Genomic DNA, 16932 nt, shown 5'->3' on the forward strand with positions numbered 1-16932 from the left:
CCTTCTCCCCCCTCAGTTTTACCTTAAGCCCTTTTTCTCTCCACTCCACCTTTCCTCCCTTTCTCCCTCCCTTACCCGCCCGACTGACAACAGAACAGGCCCGGTCCAACAAACCTCCCTGCCCTGTAGCCGCGAATCTAAATTACCTTCTTACAGCAGCTGGAGTATTGAAGCTGCTGTAAGAAAGTAATTTAAATTTGCGGCTACAGGGCAGGGAGGTTTGACGGACCGGGCCTGTTGTCGGTCGGTCGGGGGACCTGGCTGGCTGTGCTGCTCCCGGGGCGGACTGCCCCCCGCCTTGTACCATGCCTTTTCCCTGCCTGCCCTGCCACAGCACACGAACGGAAGTCTTCCCGATGTCAGCGCTGACGTCAGAGGGAGGGAGGGCTTTGCTTAAGCCCTCCCTCCGACGTCAGCGCTGACATCAGGAAGACTTCCGTTCGGCTGTGTGCGGCAGGGCTGAGGGCAGGTAGGGATACGAGCCTCGCGGCTGAATACATCCAGCCCCGCAGGAACCCCGCGACCCTCGGAGGCGTCCCCACGGGATCCCCGCGATCCTAGGGGGCGTCCCCACAGGATCCCTTTGACCCGAAGGGGGAACCCGCGGGATCCCCGCGAGTCCCGCAGGATTCCCGTCGTCCTCGTTCCCGTGCAGCTCTCTACTTCTGATTACGGGGATAGCTCTTGCAGTGTGCTATGTGTTCTACAGGTGTTTGTGCAGAGCTGCTCCCTCTAGAGTTTTGGATGGGAACAGTATCAAACTCAGAAATGTGTGTGTTTAAACGTGGGGATGAAGTCTTGTCAGCTCCTACATGCTCTGCTGCTACAGGTCCACTACTAGCAGGCATAGATTGCTCATCACAACATGTATACCCAAAGAATGTAGGTGCTTATGTTCCATTATTCAATGGGCTTCTATGAGCCACTTGTTATAGAATTGGTCTTTATATGGATAATGCCAGGGGAGTTAGGGCAAAGTGCCTGGCTATATGGACAGTAGCGATATTCAGTCACTGGTTACCTGGTTTACTTTTAGAGCACAAAAAAAATACCTGTTCTAAATTAATCAGCATAACTACACACAGGGCCTACTACCAGTCCTGCATTCAGGGGCCCGGGCAATACTACCAATCCTGCATTCAGGGGCCCGGGCTCCCCCAGGGTCCTAGGCAGTGTTCTAAGGCAGGGGCGCCAGTAGCTCGCCAAGGCAAAGTGAGTCAATCACCCAGGACTCACTTTGTCTTGGCGATCTAATCTATCGGGCCGATCAGTCTTCAACTCCCCGACGTCAATTCTGCAGTTGGAGAGGAAGTTCGGGCCAGCCAATCGCTGCCTGGCTGGGCGGAACTTCCTCTCCGACGGCAGAATTGACGTCGGGGAGAGGAAGACTGATCGGCCCGAAGCAGGGAGAGCATGCGTCAGCGTCGGCTTTGGGGCCTGTTATCCATTGGTGGGTCCTGTTCCCCGATGGCAGCGGCAGTGGCTTGGGGAACGGCAGGGAGAAAGAAAGAAAGGGGGCAGGCAGGGAAACAGAAGGAAAGAAGAGAAACAGAAAAAAAGAAAGAAAGGTCAGGGAGAGAGGAAGAAAAAGTTGGGGGAGGGAATGAGGTGTGGAGGAGAGAAAGCATACAGGCTGATAGAAGGGAAGAAAGATTGGATGCACAGTCAGAAGAAGAAAGTGCAACCAGAGACTCATGAAATCACCAGACAAAATAGGAAAAATGATTTTATTTTAAATTTAGCAAAGTGGAGGCAGTATTACCACAGTTTTCAAAGGAATTTGCCCATATAACTTAATAGTTAACTGGGTAAATTCCCAGAGATGAAAACTTCCCTTCACTTACTATGCACAGTTCTGAATTTATATCTGCTGTCTATATTTTACAATATGGTCCCCTTTTACTAAACCGCAATAGTGGTTTTTAGCGCAGGGAGCCTATGAGCGTCAAGAGCAGCGCTGGGCATTCAGCACAGCTCCCTGCGCTAAAAACTGCTATTGTGGTTTAATAAAAAGGATGGAGGGTATATTTGTCTATTTTTGTATGGTTGTTACTGAGTTATCTGCTTTGACCTCTTTGAAAAAAACCCAGAATAGGAACATTTTCTCAGCGTATAGTGTGCTTTGTGTTTTTTAATTTTATTGTTGGTAGATCATTTTGACTTGGTCATTTTAAAGTAGCTCACAAGCTCAAAAAGTTTGGGCATCTCTGAGCTAGAGCGTTGAAACTGTGTATTTCTATTTTATCCCCCCTTTTACAAAACTGTGGAGCGTTTTTTAGCGCCAGCCGTGGTGGTAGCAGCTCTGATGCTCAGAATTCTATGAGCGTCAGGGCTGTTACCACTGTGGCTAAAATCCACACTATAGTTTTGTAAAAGAGTGAGGGGTTAGTTTGTGATGACATATTCCATACTAGGCGAAGGTGTTTTCTGTGTTCTGTGTGTTCGAAAGACATGGTTTTCTGATAGGATTGACGGTGTAGGATTGATCTGTGCTGGTCTGGCTTGTTTAGTTTTACAATGGGTGTATTGATGTACTGCTCACTGCAATATGTAAGATGCTGCCTTTTCCTAGGTACTCATGTGTGACGTGTGGTTTGTTACTAAAAATCATGTTTTTCTTACAGATGGGGGGGGTGCCAAAAAATGATGGGCCCCGGGTGTTACATATGCTACGTACACCACTGTATGTAAAGATACCAGGAAGCTGGCGTAGCAAAAACTTTAAGTAAATTGTTATTCTTCTAAGTTTTGAGTATTTAACCCTCCCACAACCTCACGGGCACTCGTTTCAAGTTTCAAGTTTATTGAGATTTTGATTTAAACGCAATATCAAATATTTTCAATGCGTATAACAAAAATAAATTTGGGGAAATAAATAAAACCATTTGAACAATAAACATACAAACATATCCATAGATGATTAAAATTACATAAGGAGTACAAGGATAAACTACATTTGTTTAAAAATGCGTTCTCTGCGCCTGCTCATAAATTTGTTGACTGGAAGGATCCAGCAATGTGGCCAGATGCCATTCAGGACAAAGACAGAGAAAGAATTGTGCAATTTGGATTAATGATGGAAGATGATTTAAAGCAAATGGCACAGTCTATGAGTAAAGATCTTGACGGACGTTCTTTTTATGAATATCTCCTCTATGCCAAATCACCCAATGGACGTGAGAAGATTTTACGGGACTGGCTTAGGTGGAGCATTAGCAGAAAAGTATGTGTGTATTTGGCCCATGGAAGAAGGGGGGTGTCGGGGGGGGAAGGGGTGCGTGGGGGGCCCAATAGGATTGCTCAGTAAGGGGCCCAGAAATTTCTGATGGCAGCCCTGACTACACAAGTGAAGCCCCATTTTACGTAAAATGTAATAATAATAATAATAATAACTTTATTCTTATATACCGCCAACAATCTTGCGACTTCTAGGCGGTTTACAATAAAAGAAGCTGTTTACAATAAAAGAAACTGTAAATACAGTAAGAATAAAGAGAAACTTTACGTACAGCAATTGAAGAGTATAGCAGTGAATATCTTATACAACGAATTAAAGGGTATAGCAGTGTACATTTGATAACATTAATAATGTTAACGTCAGTTTGTGTGTTGCAAGGCCAGGGAGTGCCAAGTTGTTTACACAGAAGTAGAAATGTTCCGTAGGTTGAATAGAGTGTTCATATTTAGTGATTAGGGGTTGGGTTAACAGTTTGCAAGTTCAGGTATGTGGTGATGTTACGAGGGGGGTTGATGTTCCGGTTCGTTACCTAGGTATTTCAGGAATAGGTAGGTTTTTAGGTGTTTCCTGAATTCTTCATAGTTGTTTGTGTGCGTGATTAGTTTTCCTAGGTCTTTACCCCATATGGCTGCTTGATATGATAGCAGTTGTTGATGGTGTCTCTTATATTTGCACCCTCTGGCCGGTGGGGAGACAAATTTCATGTGTGTTTTTCTTTCATGTCTATTGGTTGGGAATGAGAAGAGGTCTGTGATGTATTTTGGGGCTAGACCATTTAACACTTTGAAGCAGAGACATCCTAGCTTGAACTTCGTGCGCGCCTCCATCGGCAGCCAGTGTAGGAGTCGGTAGGAAGGGGTTATGTGATCGGACTTCTTCAGCCCGAAAATCATCCTGACTGCTGCATTTTGTATCAGTTGTAGTCTTTGCATTTGCTTCTGGGGGATTGTCAGATGAGTGATGTTGCAATAGTCCAGGTGGTTTAGTATTAGGGATTGTACTAGGACTCTGAATGCTGAAGTGTGGAAGTACGCCTTAATGGTTTTAAGTTTCCAGAGAGTAAAAAACCCTCTTTTGATTAAGGAGTCTATGTGGTCTTTCATGGTTAGTCCTTGGTCTAGTGTTACTCCTAGAATCTTCATCGTTGGTTGAATGGGGTAGTTTAGATTGTTCATTACACATTAACAATCTAAACTACCCCATTCAACCAGGAGAAGCCAATGGCAAACCACTCCTCTACTCTGCCAAGGTGGATTCCTCACCTTGTATGTTGCCATGAGTTGGTGGCTGACTCAGTGGCATAATGCATCCATCCTATAAGGATATTTTGATACCAAAGAGAGGGGTAGAGGTAATCTATAAGGATATTTAGTGGCACTATCTAGACAGGGCAGAGATAGTCTATAAGAATATTCAGTGGCATTATCTAGACCAGTGGTCTCAAACTCAAACCCTTTGCGGGGCCACATTTTGGATTTGTAGGTACTTGGAGGGCCGCAGAAAAAAATAGTTAATGTCTTATTAAAGAAATGACAATTTTGCATGAGGTAAAACTCTTTATAGTTTATAAAACTTTCCTTTAACAGTTAAAAGGAAAGATATATAAACTATAAAGAGTTTTACCTCATGCAAAATTGTCATTTCTTTAATAAGACATTAACTATTTTTTCTGTGGCCCTCCAAGTACTCTATTTTTTTCTGCAGCACTCACATTTAAAGTTCAATATCTTTTCTTTCTCAAAACTGGCACATTGCAATCACTAAATTGAAAATAAAATCATTTTCCTACCTTTGTTTGGTAATTTCATCAGTCTCTGGTTGCACTTTATTCTTCTGACTGTGCATCCAATACTTCTTCCCTTCTTTCAGCCTCCTGTATGCTTTCTCTCCTCCAGACCTCATTCCCTCCCCCAACTTTTTCTTTCTTTCTCTGTCTGTCTTTCTCTGATTCCGTGCCCCATTTTTTGTTTTTGTTTCTGGTTCCCTGTCCCCCCTCCTTCTTTCTTCCTTCCTCTGTGCCCCATTTTTGCTTTTTTTTCTGGCTCCCTATCCCCACCCCACCTTCTTTCTTTCTTTCTTCCTTCCTTCCTGCCCTCCCCCATGCCACCGCCGCCGCGGAATAGGCTGCTGCTGTTGCTGCCGCTATCGGGAACAGGCCATCTCCCTGCTTCTCTTCTGCACGGGGCCGACCAACTCTCACTGCCCGATGTCAATTCTAACGTCGGAAAGGACATTCTGGGCAGCCAGGCAGCGATTGGCTAGCTAGAACGTCCTCTCGACGTCAGAATTGACATTGGGCCGCCAGAGTTGGTCGGCCCTGCAGGGAAGAGAACAGTGGACCGCCCCCCCCCCTTGGTACGCCACTGGAGCAGCAGCGTGTCTGGCCGGCTCGTTCGTTCAAAGCCGCGGGTGGCGGCTCCTTGCGAGATCCGCGCCTGCGTCTGAAGCCTCTCTGATGTTGTGACATCAGAGAGGCTTCCGATGCAGGAGTGGATAGCGCAAGGAGCCGCCAACCCGCGGCTTTGAGCGAACGAGCTGGCTGCTGCTCCAAAAGGAAGAGAATGATGGCCTCCAGACTGCGGGCCGCAAATAAAACCTGGAGAGCCACATGCGGCCCGCGTGTTTGAGACCGCTGATCTAGACAGTGCCATTGAATATCCATAGTAAGTGCTGGCTAAGCCATTTACCCGAATACATGGTTTGAGTTCTGAACTAGATGCTTTCTATGTATTTGACATTTTTATTGTAATGTACTTTAGTACAGGGTTTCCCAACCCAGTCCTCGGGACATATCCAGCCAGTCAGGTTTTCAAGATATCCACAAAAATTGGCATGCACCTCCACCACTGTATGTGAATTTACTTCATGCATACTCATTGTGGGTATCCCGAAAACCTGATTGGGAACTGTGGCCTAGGACTGGGTTGAGAACCACTGCGTTAGTATATACAGTACAGCACAGGTGTCAAAGTCCCTCCTTGATGGCCGCAATCATAGAAACATAGAAAATGATGGCAGAAAAGGGCCACGGCCCATCAAGTCGGCCCACTCTAATACCCACCTCCCTAACTTCTTCCCCCAAGAGATCCCACATGCCTATCCCATTTTCTCTTAAAATTTGGCACGCTGGTGGCCTCAATTATCTGCAGTGGAAGATCATTCCAATGATCAACCACTTTTTCGGTGAAGAAATACTTCCTGGTGTTGCCATGAAATTTCCTGCCCCTGATTTTCAGTGGATGCCCTCTTGTGGCCATGGGTCCTTTAAGAAAAAAGATATCATCTTCCACCTCGATACGGCCCGTGATGTATTTGAACACCTCAATCATGTCTTCCCCTCTCTACGTTCCTCGAATGAGTATAGCTGCAATTTACTCAGCCTTTCCTCATACGGGAGATCCTTGAGTCCTGAGACCATCCTGGTGGCCATTCGCTGAACTGATTCAGCTCTCAGCACATCTTTTTGGTAATGTGGCCTCCCGTCAGGTTTTCAGGATTTCCCCAATGAATATGCATGAGATCTATTTGCATGCACTGCTTTCATTGTATGCTAAAAGATCTCATGCATATTCATTGGGGAAATCCTAAAAACCCAACTGCGGCCCTCGAGGAGGGACTTTGACATCCCTGCACAAAGAAAGGCAGTATAGCAAGTCAATAAACTTAACTAAACTTTTCATTGAAGGACATGTCTTCTAACCTAGAGTTGCAGGCTGCAAGGCACATGTCAGGCTGACAGCAGGCTACATAAAAAGGAAAGGATCTTACTGCAGCATTCCTGCTCTGCAGGAGGGGCTTGGTGTTTCGCAGAAGTAGTCGGTGGTCTGGATCCATCACATATGGTTTCCGCTTTACCAGAGAGGCAGCCTCTGTTTTCTCCTCTTTAGAGTCATCTTCATCAGAACCATAGAAAGCTTTCTCAGGGTTTTCCTCCAAGAGAGATTCCTGCATGAAAATGATAAAGGACTTTATGTACTATCTAAGAGCTAAGTCAGAACCGATATACTGCCAGAATGAGAAGGTAAAGATGGTGGGCGGTGGTTAGGGTAAGGGCAACCTCACCAGCTAGGGCAGCACAGCACAGTTTTTAAGGTAGCACTATGGGGCTATAGCCTGACCCGACACTTTCTTTGCTTACGTGATGCCAGAATCAAACCATCATTGACTAGAGCAAAGCACTCTGGACCGAGGGCTCCTTTTACAAAGGCGTGCTAGCGGGGTTAACGCGCGCGACTTTTCATCACGCGCTAACCCCCGCGCTGGTCAGAAACTACCATCTGCTCAAGAGGAGCTAGCGCATCCGGCAGTTTAGCGTGCGCTATTACGTACGTTAAACCGCTAGCGCGCCTTTGTAAAAGGAGCCCTAGAGAACTGAGTGTGAACTATGAGACTTTGCTCTTTGCTTTCCTGCTGTGATTTGCAGTGAAACAGAGGCCAGTCCTTCTCAGACTCAAGGATAGCTAAGAAGATCTTGAAGACGCAACCATATTATCTTACTTATTTATTCTGTTCTCCCAAGAGCTCAGAACAGTTTACATGAATTTATTCAGGTACTCAAAGCATTGTTCCCTGTCTGTCTTGGTGAGCTCACAATCTAACTAATGTACCTGGGGCAATGGTGGGGGAGGGGGGATTAAGTGACTTGCCTAGGGTCACAAGGAGCAGCGTGGGTTTGAACTAGAGAATGACACAGTGGTTGTTACCCGCAGCTAGCCGCAGGTAGCCATGGTTAACCTGCCAAAACGGTGAGGAAAAACCTGTGTTCACCGTGGCTACGTGGACAAGGGCATTCACCACCCCGTGGAGTGGTGAATGGCCTTTTCCCCGCAGTTAAGGGAGGGAATGCGTGCGGTCACCTATTGCACTCCCTCCCTCCTTACTGCCGCCGCCGAATTGAAACGGCTCCCTTTCTCCCTCTCTGCCCCTTACCTTCATGGCCGCGAGTCTAAATTGCCTTCTTACAGCAGCCGGAGCGTTGAAGCTGCGTGTGGCTGCCGTAAAGGTTATCTCTGACGCAACCAGAAATAGCATCAGAGACGACCTTTACGGCAGCCATATGCAACTACAATGCTCCGGCTGCTGTAAGAAGGCAGTTTAGACATCGCCGGCCACAGGTAAAGGACAGGGAGGTTTGTCGGACCGGGCCTGTTGTCTGGGGGGGGGGGGGGGTTTGAAAGCGCCACGAAAGTAAGGGGCAGGGATGAGGAAATGTGGATAGGAAAAGACGCTGAAGGGAAGTGGGTAAAACAGAGTGGGGAGAAGGATGCTGAAAACACATGGGGAAGACAGGGGGGGGGGAGAAGGATGCTGAAAGCACATGGGGAAGACAGAGGGGGGAGGAGGACGCTGAAAGGACATGGGGAAGACAGGGGAGGGAGGAGGACGCTGAAAGGACATGGGGAAGACAGAGGGGGGAGAAGGACGCTGAAAGGACATGGGGAAGACAGAGGGGGGGAGAAGGATGCTGAAAGGACATGGGGAAGACAGAGGGGGGAAAAGGATGCTGAAAGCACATGGGAAGACAGAGAGGGGAGAAGGACACTGACAGGACATGGGGAAGACAGAGGGGGGTGAAGACGCTGAAGGGAAATGGGAAAGAGAGAATAGGGACGAGATGCAGGGAAGAATACAGAGATGCCAGACTATGGGGGGAGCGGAGGGAAGAAGATGGGTGAGACCAATTTGGAAGGGGGTGAGAAAGGGAGAGGCACAGTAACAGAGCAAATGGAAGACGCAGAGAGAAGACAGAGAGTGGATGGAAGGAATTGAATGAGAAGATGAGGAAAGCAGAAACCAGACAACAATTCTATTTCTTTTTCTTTTTTTTCTTCAGGATAAAGTAGTATATTAGTTGTGTTGATAAAAATTTATAAACAAAGCCCTGCCAGCTGAACATCTCTTTCTCCAGTTAAGCAGCCAGAACTTTGATTTAAAAAGAAGGAATAAGCTAAATATTGCAGTACTGAGGCTGGTATGGATGTTGCGGGGAAGGTGACGGGATGGTGAATGGGATGGCAGTGATGGTGACGGGGCGGTGAATGGGATGGCAGTGACGGAAATGGCGGTGACAGGGCAGTGAAGGGGCCGGGGACGGTGCAGTGACGGGGACAGATTTTTCCCCCATGTCATTCTTTAGTTTGAACCCACAACCTCAGGATCTGAGGCTGTAGCTTTAACCACTATGCCATACTCTCCCCCACCATTTTCAGCCAGCATTGGTACTCTAGCATTCCTCACTTGCATTTGGCCTCATTACTGAAGATGTGCATCTGACATGCATGTGATAGCAAATGTCTAATTTGCTCTGCTAACATTGGTGAGCTCCAATCCAACCAATCATAGAATCCGTTTCCAGTGTTCAGACATACAGCATGCATATAGCACAAAAAATGGAAGACTAAAATTACTGTACTAATTATCTGCTGTGGCAAAGACTTTGCTTTGTGCCATTTTTTTTTCCACAGTACATGACAATGCGGGGGATCCTGTTCCTGTGATGACATCCAAGATAACACTCGTAAGACTCACAGACTCTTCAGGACACTATATTTTCTCACCTATTCCTTCATATGCCATTGTGGCCTTATCTTTAAGTTCACACATGCAGGCATGGAGGAGTATCTTAGTGCAGTGGGCTGAGAACTAGGGAAACTGAGTTTGATTCCCACTGTGGCTCCTTGTGACCCTAGGGAACTTACTTAACTCTCCATTTCCCCAGGTATAAAAACTGTGAGCCCACTAGGGAGCACAGAAAATACCTATACAGTACTCCCCCAATATTCACGGGGGTTCCGTTCCAGAAACCTCTGCGAATATCAAAAAACCATGAATACAGTTTTTCGCCTGGGGAGACAGGGCAGCTGGAGAGGCAGGAGAGGGCAGCTAGAGTGCCGGCGAGTGAAAGAAATCACTTGCGGTATGCTCCAACCGCCTCATCCTGTACTAAAGTAAGGCTTGACCAATCAGGAGCTGCTTTGACATGCAGCTCCTGATTGGTGAAGCCTGAATTTAGTAAAGGAAGAGGCGGTCGGAGAATACCGCGAATGACCGGGGGAACACTGTATATAAAACTACTTTTGTTGTACCACAGAAAGGTGGTACTGTATATCAAGAACTGAATAAACACTGGTCATTATCTTGAGGACTGGGTTGTCTGTAGCCTACATAACAAATAAATTATGCCTCATTATAGAACACCTGCCTTCCTGGGAACAGACCTGGAGCTGGTGTTATGACTGCCAAAGAAGGTTGTATGGTTACTGTTTTATTTTTTTTTTTTGGCTTTGGGATAAGTTAGGGGAATTTTGCTTTGGTTTTGGGAGTGTGAATCTAGCTTTCTAATTTCTTGATTTAGGACCCATTAGACAAAATTTATTAGTTGTAGTAAGTTAAAATTTCATAACAAACCTATCTCCAAGAAAACAACCCTATTATGCTTTTGTTTTATGTCACAATTAAATCATTGAGTACATAGAACCTCTCTTTCTCGGCCTTCTTATTGCTATCGAATGGTTAACCCAAGACAGGGAAAGGTGTAAATATTCCCTAGACATAGCCATATCTCTCTACAGCACCAGTGCAGCCGTCAGTGATTACAAACCAGATTCAGCGCAGCTGACACAGGGTCTTAACATAAGAATTGCCGCTGCTAGGTCAGACCAGTGGTCCATCGTGCCCAGCAGTCTGCTCACGCGGCGGCCCTCTGGTCAAAGACCAGCGCCCTAACTGAGACTAGCCCTACCTGTGTACGTTCTGGTTCAGCAGGAACTTGTCTAACTTTGTCTTGAATCCCTGGAGGGTGTTTTCCCCTATGACAGACTCTGGAAGAGTGTTCCAGTTTTCTACCATTCTCTGGGTGAAGAAAAACTTCCTTACGTTTGTACGGAATCTGTCCCCTTTTAACTTTAGAGAGTGCCTTCTTGTTCTCTCTACCTTGGAGAGGGTGAACAACCTGTCTTTATCTACTATCCCCTTCATTATCTTGAATGTTTCGATCATGTCCCCTCTCAGTCTCCTCTTTTCAGCAGGTTAGCAATTTCATGTTTGAGTTATTTTAGTACCCTGAGATGTATACCATCCGGTCCAGGTGATTCATCACTTTTCAACTTGTCAATCTAGCTTAGTACATCTTCCAGATTCATCGAGATTTCTTTCAGTTCCTCCACATCATCACCCTTGAAAACCATTTCCGGTTCAGGTAAATCTCTTACATCTTCTTCCATAAAGACCGAAGCAAAGAATTAGCTCAGTCTCTCCACTATGGCCTTATCCATATAGCTTTATGCATATAGTTTATATTGCTTGTAGCAACTATGATTTTGCCAGAACTAAAAGAACCTGCATACCGAGATGCATTATCAACTCTTTGTGCAAGATACATTGATGGTGTAGACTGGAATGCAGCATGGCCATAGAGGTATGAGGTGATCCTGTAAGAGTGGTGGCTCTTACTGCTATACCCAGATTTCTGCACATCCCTCAGATCCCCATTTTCTTCTTCAGCACTGAGTAAATGGTGGAGAAGATGTGGGATAAAAAAAAGGAGGAAGGAGCAGGCCATCTTCCAGTCCTAGAACAGTACTGATTCTATAGTTCTATATAAGCATCAGTCAGCTAATACTACTACTTACACTCTTACTGCAGTTAACACATGGTGCAACAGAAGTATGATCAACATGTTCAGCTGTTCAGATATCAAGGTTACTCATATGCCTATAATTTGCCTCATATATTTTCTTTTTCTTATGTTTATACTTACATTTTGGTTGGGGTTGAGAAATTGCGTACGTGCATAGCGGGTCAGCATGTTGATAATCACCACTTGGCCCCATTCCTCCACGTCAATAAGCAGATTGCAAAGTTTCCGATAGTTTTTGTGAATCAGGTCAATTCGCTCAGGACAGACCTCTTCAAAAGCCATCACAACACTGCCAGCCACAAGCTGAGAGGAAGGAAGAATTGGAGAGAAAACAGAAGAGAAAAAAGAGAAAGAGAGAGCACAGTACAAGAGGAAGAAAAGCAACAAGAGTAACAGTGTGAGGCAGACAGAGAACAGAGTATGAGGGGGAGGCAGGAAGAGCAAAAAAAAAAAAAAGCAGAATATAAGAAGAGAAAAGAGATAGCAGAGGGAAAGGATGAGAAAAGAGTTAAGGGAAATAAAACAATGAAGGAGATAGAAAGAATTTAAGAAAGTTGAAAGATCATTGAGAACAAAGTACAAGAAAAGGGAGAACAGAGTAAAAAAAGAACAAGTCAAGGAAAAGGAGAGAAAGAGATGTTAAAGTAGAAGATAAAACAGAAAGCAGTATAGACCAGTGTTTCCCAACTTCTTCAAGCCAAGTACCCCCAAGCTCTGAGCAGCAGAAATTTTGAAATGGACATGTTATTGTTAAACAGTAACTAACTAGGCAACATATATAAACAATACAGGTTACTGCAACTGGCTTACAGACCAAGGCAGTCTCATATAAAGTGGCGCCTTGACAGGTGGTGTGTTTGTTGTTTATTTGTTTCTTGATATACTGCTATTTCTTACACCTGGATCACAGTCATCCTTACAAAGTAAGTGAAAATGAACAATGACACATAGGGCTCCTTTTACGAAGCCGCGTTAGCGGTTTAACGTGTGTAATACCGCGTGCTAATTTGCCGGCCGCGCTAGCCGCTACCGCCTCCTCTTGAGCAGGCAGTAGTTTTTCGGCTAGCACGGGGATTAACGCGCGCTAAAAAGGTGCGGGCGATAAAGCCGCTAATGCGGCTTCGAAAAAGGAGCCCTTAGATAAGGCCTATTTATAAGAATAAGAGAAAAGGAAGACCTCCACAAAGTTGCCATTAGTGACTGACAGAGTTTAATCTTTTCTCTGGGAAAATGAAGCATGGCATCTAATTGGTCACTATATTCTCTCAGCTGGGCAAGTTCTCTACCACTCTCACCTCCCACCTGCCCTCAGCCACTGCTTATTCTTTATTTCTGTTTTGCTACTTGGGATCAAGCTAGAAACATAGAAACATAGAAACATAGAAATTGACGGCAGAAAAGGGCTATAGCCCATCGAGTCTGCCCATACCAATGACCCACTCCCTGACTCCTACTCCCCTATTGATCCCATGTGAATATCCCATTTTCTCTTAAAATCTGACACGCTGTTGGCCTCAATCACCTGCTGAGGCAGCTCGTTCCAATGATCGACCACCCTTTCGGTGAAGAAGTACTTTCTAGCATCACCCTGAAATTTCCCTCCCCTGATTTTCAGCGAATGTCCTCTGGTTATCGAGGGCCCTGTAAGACTGAAGATATCATCTTTCATCTCTATACGCCCCGTGCTTGGGACTTGGGTAGGCCACTCTTGGAAACAGGAAACTAGGCTTGATGCACCTTTGGTCTTTCCCAGTATGACAACTCTTATGTTCTCTCTCACACACACATCCTATCTGCCCTCAGCCACTCTGCCCTTCTCTTGGGAGTTACAAGATCAACAGGCTTTTCTTGTACCCCAACACATATTAGTTACTGCAAAATGCCTAAAGCCCTGTCTGATGTTATAACAAACTATATTCAAATGTTTTGATATCACCTCATTAAGGCCAGTATACAATCCTGCCACTTGCAAAACACTATGGGCTCCTTTTACGAAGCCACATTAGCGGCTTTATCGCGCGCGCATTTTTTAGCGTGCGATAACCCCCGCGCTAGCTGAAAAACTACCGCCTGCTCAAGAGGAGGCTAGCGCGGCCGTCAAATTAGCACGCGCTGTTACGCACGTTAAACCGCTAACGTGGCTTCGTAAAAGGAGCCCTATGCTCTTCACAAGCTTCTCAAAACCTGGATTTTTCCAGAACGCTTTTCAATAATCTGTTCTGTATTATGGTTTGCTGCTAATATTATTGTGCAAACATGTGTAGGCTATTTATGTACAAATTAGTTAGTTGTGTTGTAAATTGCTTTAAAACCTTGGTATAAGGTAGTATATCAAATAAATCAATCTGATCCAATATAATTACAAATGACAATATAGACAGTAAATTAAAAAAAAAAATAAAAAAAAATTGACACACACAGAACAGATAACTAAACAATTGCAATTCATATTTTCTCACAAACTGTACATGGGTTTGATGGAGACTCTAGGAATATTGATTTTTTTTTCATTGTTGGGTCTGTATAATTAGAGTATACAGATGGGATTCTAGACATCTCGGCCTGGCTTCACAAACAAGTCGCTTTATGATAGGCGCCGGCATGGGCCTAGATCTCACCTACTATCTAATATAAGATGTTTAATTGGGTTTAGGTGGTGCGATAATTGGTCATGCCATTAAAGCCCAATTAAACCTTTGTTAAAAAAAAATAAAAAATAGCCGCCGCTACATGGCCTCGGGGACTGGCGCCTAGGTCCCTGGCGGTTAGCGGTACATAGTGACACCAAAGCCCGGAAGTGGGTGTTGCTATGCGCTGCTGGTCGTGATTCTGACAGGACCCTAGGCACCAGAAATGTAGGCCTGTTAAACCCTGGCCTACATTTTCTGGCGCTTAGGGTCCCTGCTCACCGCAATTCTGGGCGCAGCGCCTGTCCCGAATTGACATGCGGCAGGCACCGCTTCCAGAAACAGCCCCCTAGTGCTTCATAAGCATCTGGCCTGCTGGGGGACTCCTGGACCTGAGCCCTTGGAAGAAGCCTAGATGTGATTTTCATTAGACTGCTGTTTTTCTTCTTTGCAAAAAAATCTGTGGATATGATATTTTTGGGTGGCATCCAATGGGATCTTTGAACATTTAGCTTCCAAAATCACTGAAAGTAGTGCCTAATCTTGCTTGAAGTCAACCTGACCATTTGGTGTGAATGTACAACACGACATTACATAAGGTCTTGCTTATATCAAAGGACATAAGATTCTAATTTTATAGTGTTACATACAAAACGAGATAAGACCCTGCTTCTACAGTGCTACATATGGAGGGACATCAGATCCACTGGGCTGCTGATACAGAAATATGGTACTCTGTTACCACAGTACAATGTACAGAGGTACAAAAGACCCTATATGAGATACTTTTCCCCCAGGTTGTTCATTGAGCCTACAGTATGCCCCAATTCCTGGTGTTTATGTAAAGACAGAGATGTTCCAGCCTTCCTTTTGTTAATAAGCAGAACAACATCAGTGCTGCTGATTCAAAGTTTCACTCACCGTAGTTTTATCAGACAGTAACTTCTCTATCACTTCAATGAGTTGATCCTTTTGATCCGAGTCCAAACTGCAATAGAAGGAATCATTTGCCAAGTTCTCTGTTAGTTCAAAGGGCAAGATATGTAACCACTAGACCATTAGCTGTATAAAGAAGGCCTAGGGGAAAGTGTCCTACTTTGGATTAGTGGTTTGTTAAAGACTGATGTCCATTCCCCACCCCCACCTTTTTACCCTCTGCATTAGCCTCTAGGATTTACTCTCTGAATTGGTTCATTAAGTCTCCTGTCTCCCACTGTGGCCTAATAGCAGGGTTAGAGAAGAGCATAGAGAGAACGTTTTTCTTCCATTTTCTAAGGAATCCCAGAGTCTCCAGTGTTCCAGATATCTTTCAGAGCTTATAACCCTTGCTCATTTCAGAGGCTGGAGAATGTCTTTTGTGACAATTCTTGTCCTGTAAGGGATGATTTGTACATGTTTCTAAAGCATCAAGCTCTCTGGAACAGAGTATAGTGTGGATGCTGGCTCTTTTTTACCTGTACAGTTTTGGTATGGCATGAGCAGCTGTCTTGCGGACATAGGGGGACATATCAGAAGCAGCCTCTTTGATTGCCAACATCATAATTGGTACAATGATGGGTACACGAATGCTGGAGAGGACACGGAGAGCACTAGCACGTATCAGCTGGTTAGGATCCTACAAACAGAAAATGAGAAGTCACTAATCTGGATTTAGCTGGCACACGCCATTCACTGACATCTGTGTAGGCTTGATTTTGGAAACAAGTAGGCCATCGTTGATGTGACAGAGAGCCACGAACAGTGCACAAAGTGTCAAAAAGTGAGGCACAAGATGGTATGGAGGCCAATTTTCAAAGCAATTTCCACAGGTAAAAAGTGTTTTATCCTGTCTGAAAATTGCCCACCCTCAACACAGCTAAATCTGAATGGGTCCAATTTTGTTTGGCTGACCGCCGCCACAGTTAAACCCAGAAATTCAATGTTGGGCCATGTCCAGGCACTAGCACTGAATCTCTCAGTTTCTGGAGCTGGCTAATGCATTGCCAGTTAAATGCAATATTCAGCATTTAACTGGCTATTGGGTTGCCGCATAAAGATAGGATTGACTTTTATGTGGTCCTATTTATGTGGTTAACCTGGCCACTTAAGTGGTGAATATTGCAAATAACTGGCCTAGTGATAACTCCACTCCTAGAATGCTCCTAAAATAGCCGGTTTTCATTCAGCGCTAACCAGTTATTTTCAACGGCATTAACTGGTTAAGTGCCACGGAAACAAGCAGTTAGCCCCAAACAGGCAATTTAAATAGCCAGGAGCCATTTACGGCTGGTTAAATCACTTTGAATATAGATCCAATGTTATTCCACAACACCCAGACTTTGAAATATTGCGAAAAGGCATTCCTGGTAGTGTGTTCAGGTTGTAAAAGGAAAAGTATGTGTACGATAGCTTTTTCAGATCATACAAAATTCTACTCATACAAAACAACG

At 45.0% G+C, this 16932-nt stretch overlaps 1 protein-coding gene across 5 annotated transcripts in view; it reads right to left on the reverse strand.

Moving 5' to 3' along the window:
* The window catches only part of AP3B2 (adaptor related protein complex 3 subunit beta 2), a 166248-nt gene that overhangs the window by 92459 nt on the left and 56857 nt on the right, over window positions 1-16932 (reverse strand). For all 5 annotated transcript variants that reach the window (XM_033921002.1, XM_033921001.1, XM_033921000.1 and 2 more), the window contains exons 5-8: window positions 15958-16118; window positions 15425-15491; window positions 11997-12179; window positions 7007-7183 (exon numbers count right to left, since the gene is read on the reverse strand). In XM_033921002.1, the coding sequence (XP_033776893.1) occupies window positions 7007-7183; window positions 11997-12179; window positions 15425-15491; window positions 15958-16118 (588 nt within the window). The remainder of the gene's footprint in view (window positions 1-7006; window positions 7184-11996; window positions 12180-15424; window positions 15492-15957; window positions 16119-16932) is intronic.

This window comes from Geotrypetes seraphini, chromosome 14 (genome assembly GCF_902459505.1).
Source record: "Geotrypetes seraphini chromosome 14, aGeoSer1.1, whole genome shotgun sequence".
Lineage (NCBI taxonomy): Eukaryota > Metazoa > Chordata > Amphibia > Gymnophiona > Dermophiidae > Geotrypetes > Geotrypetes seraphini.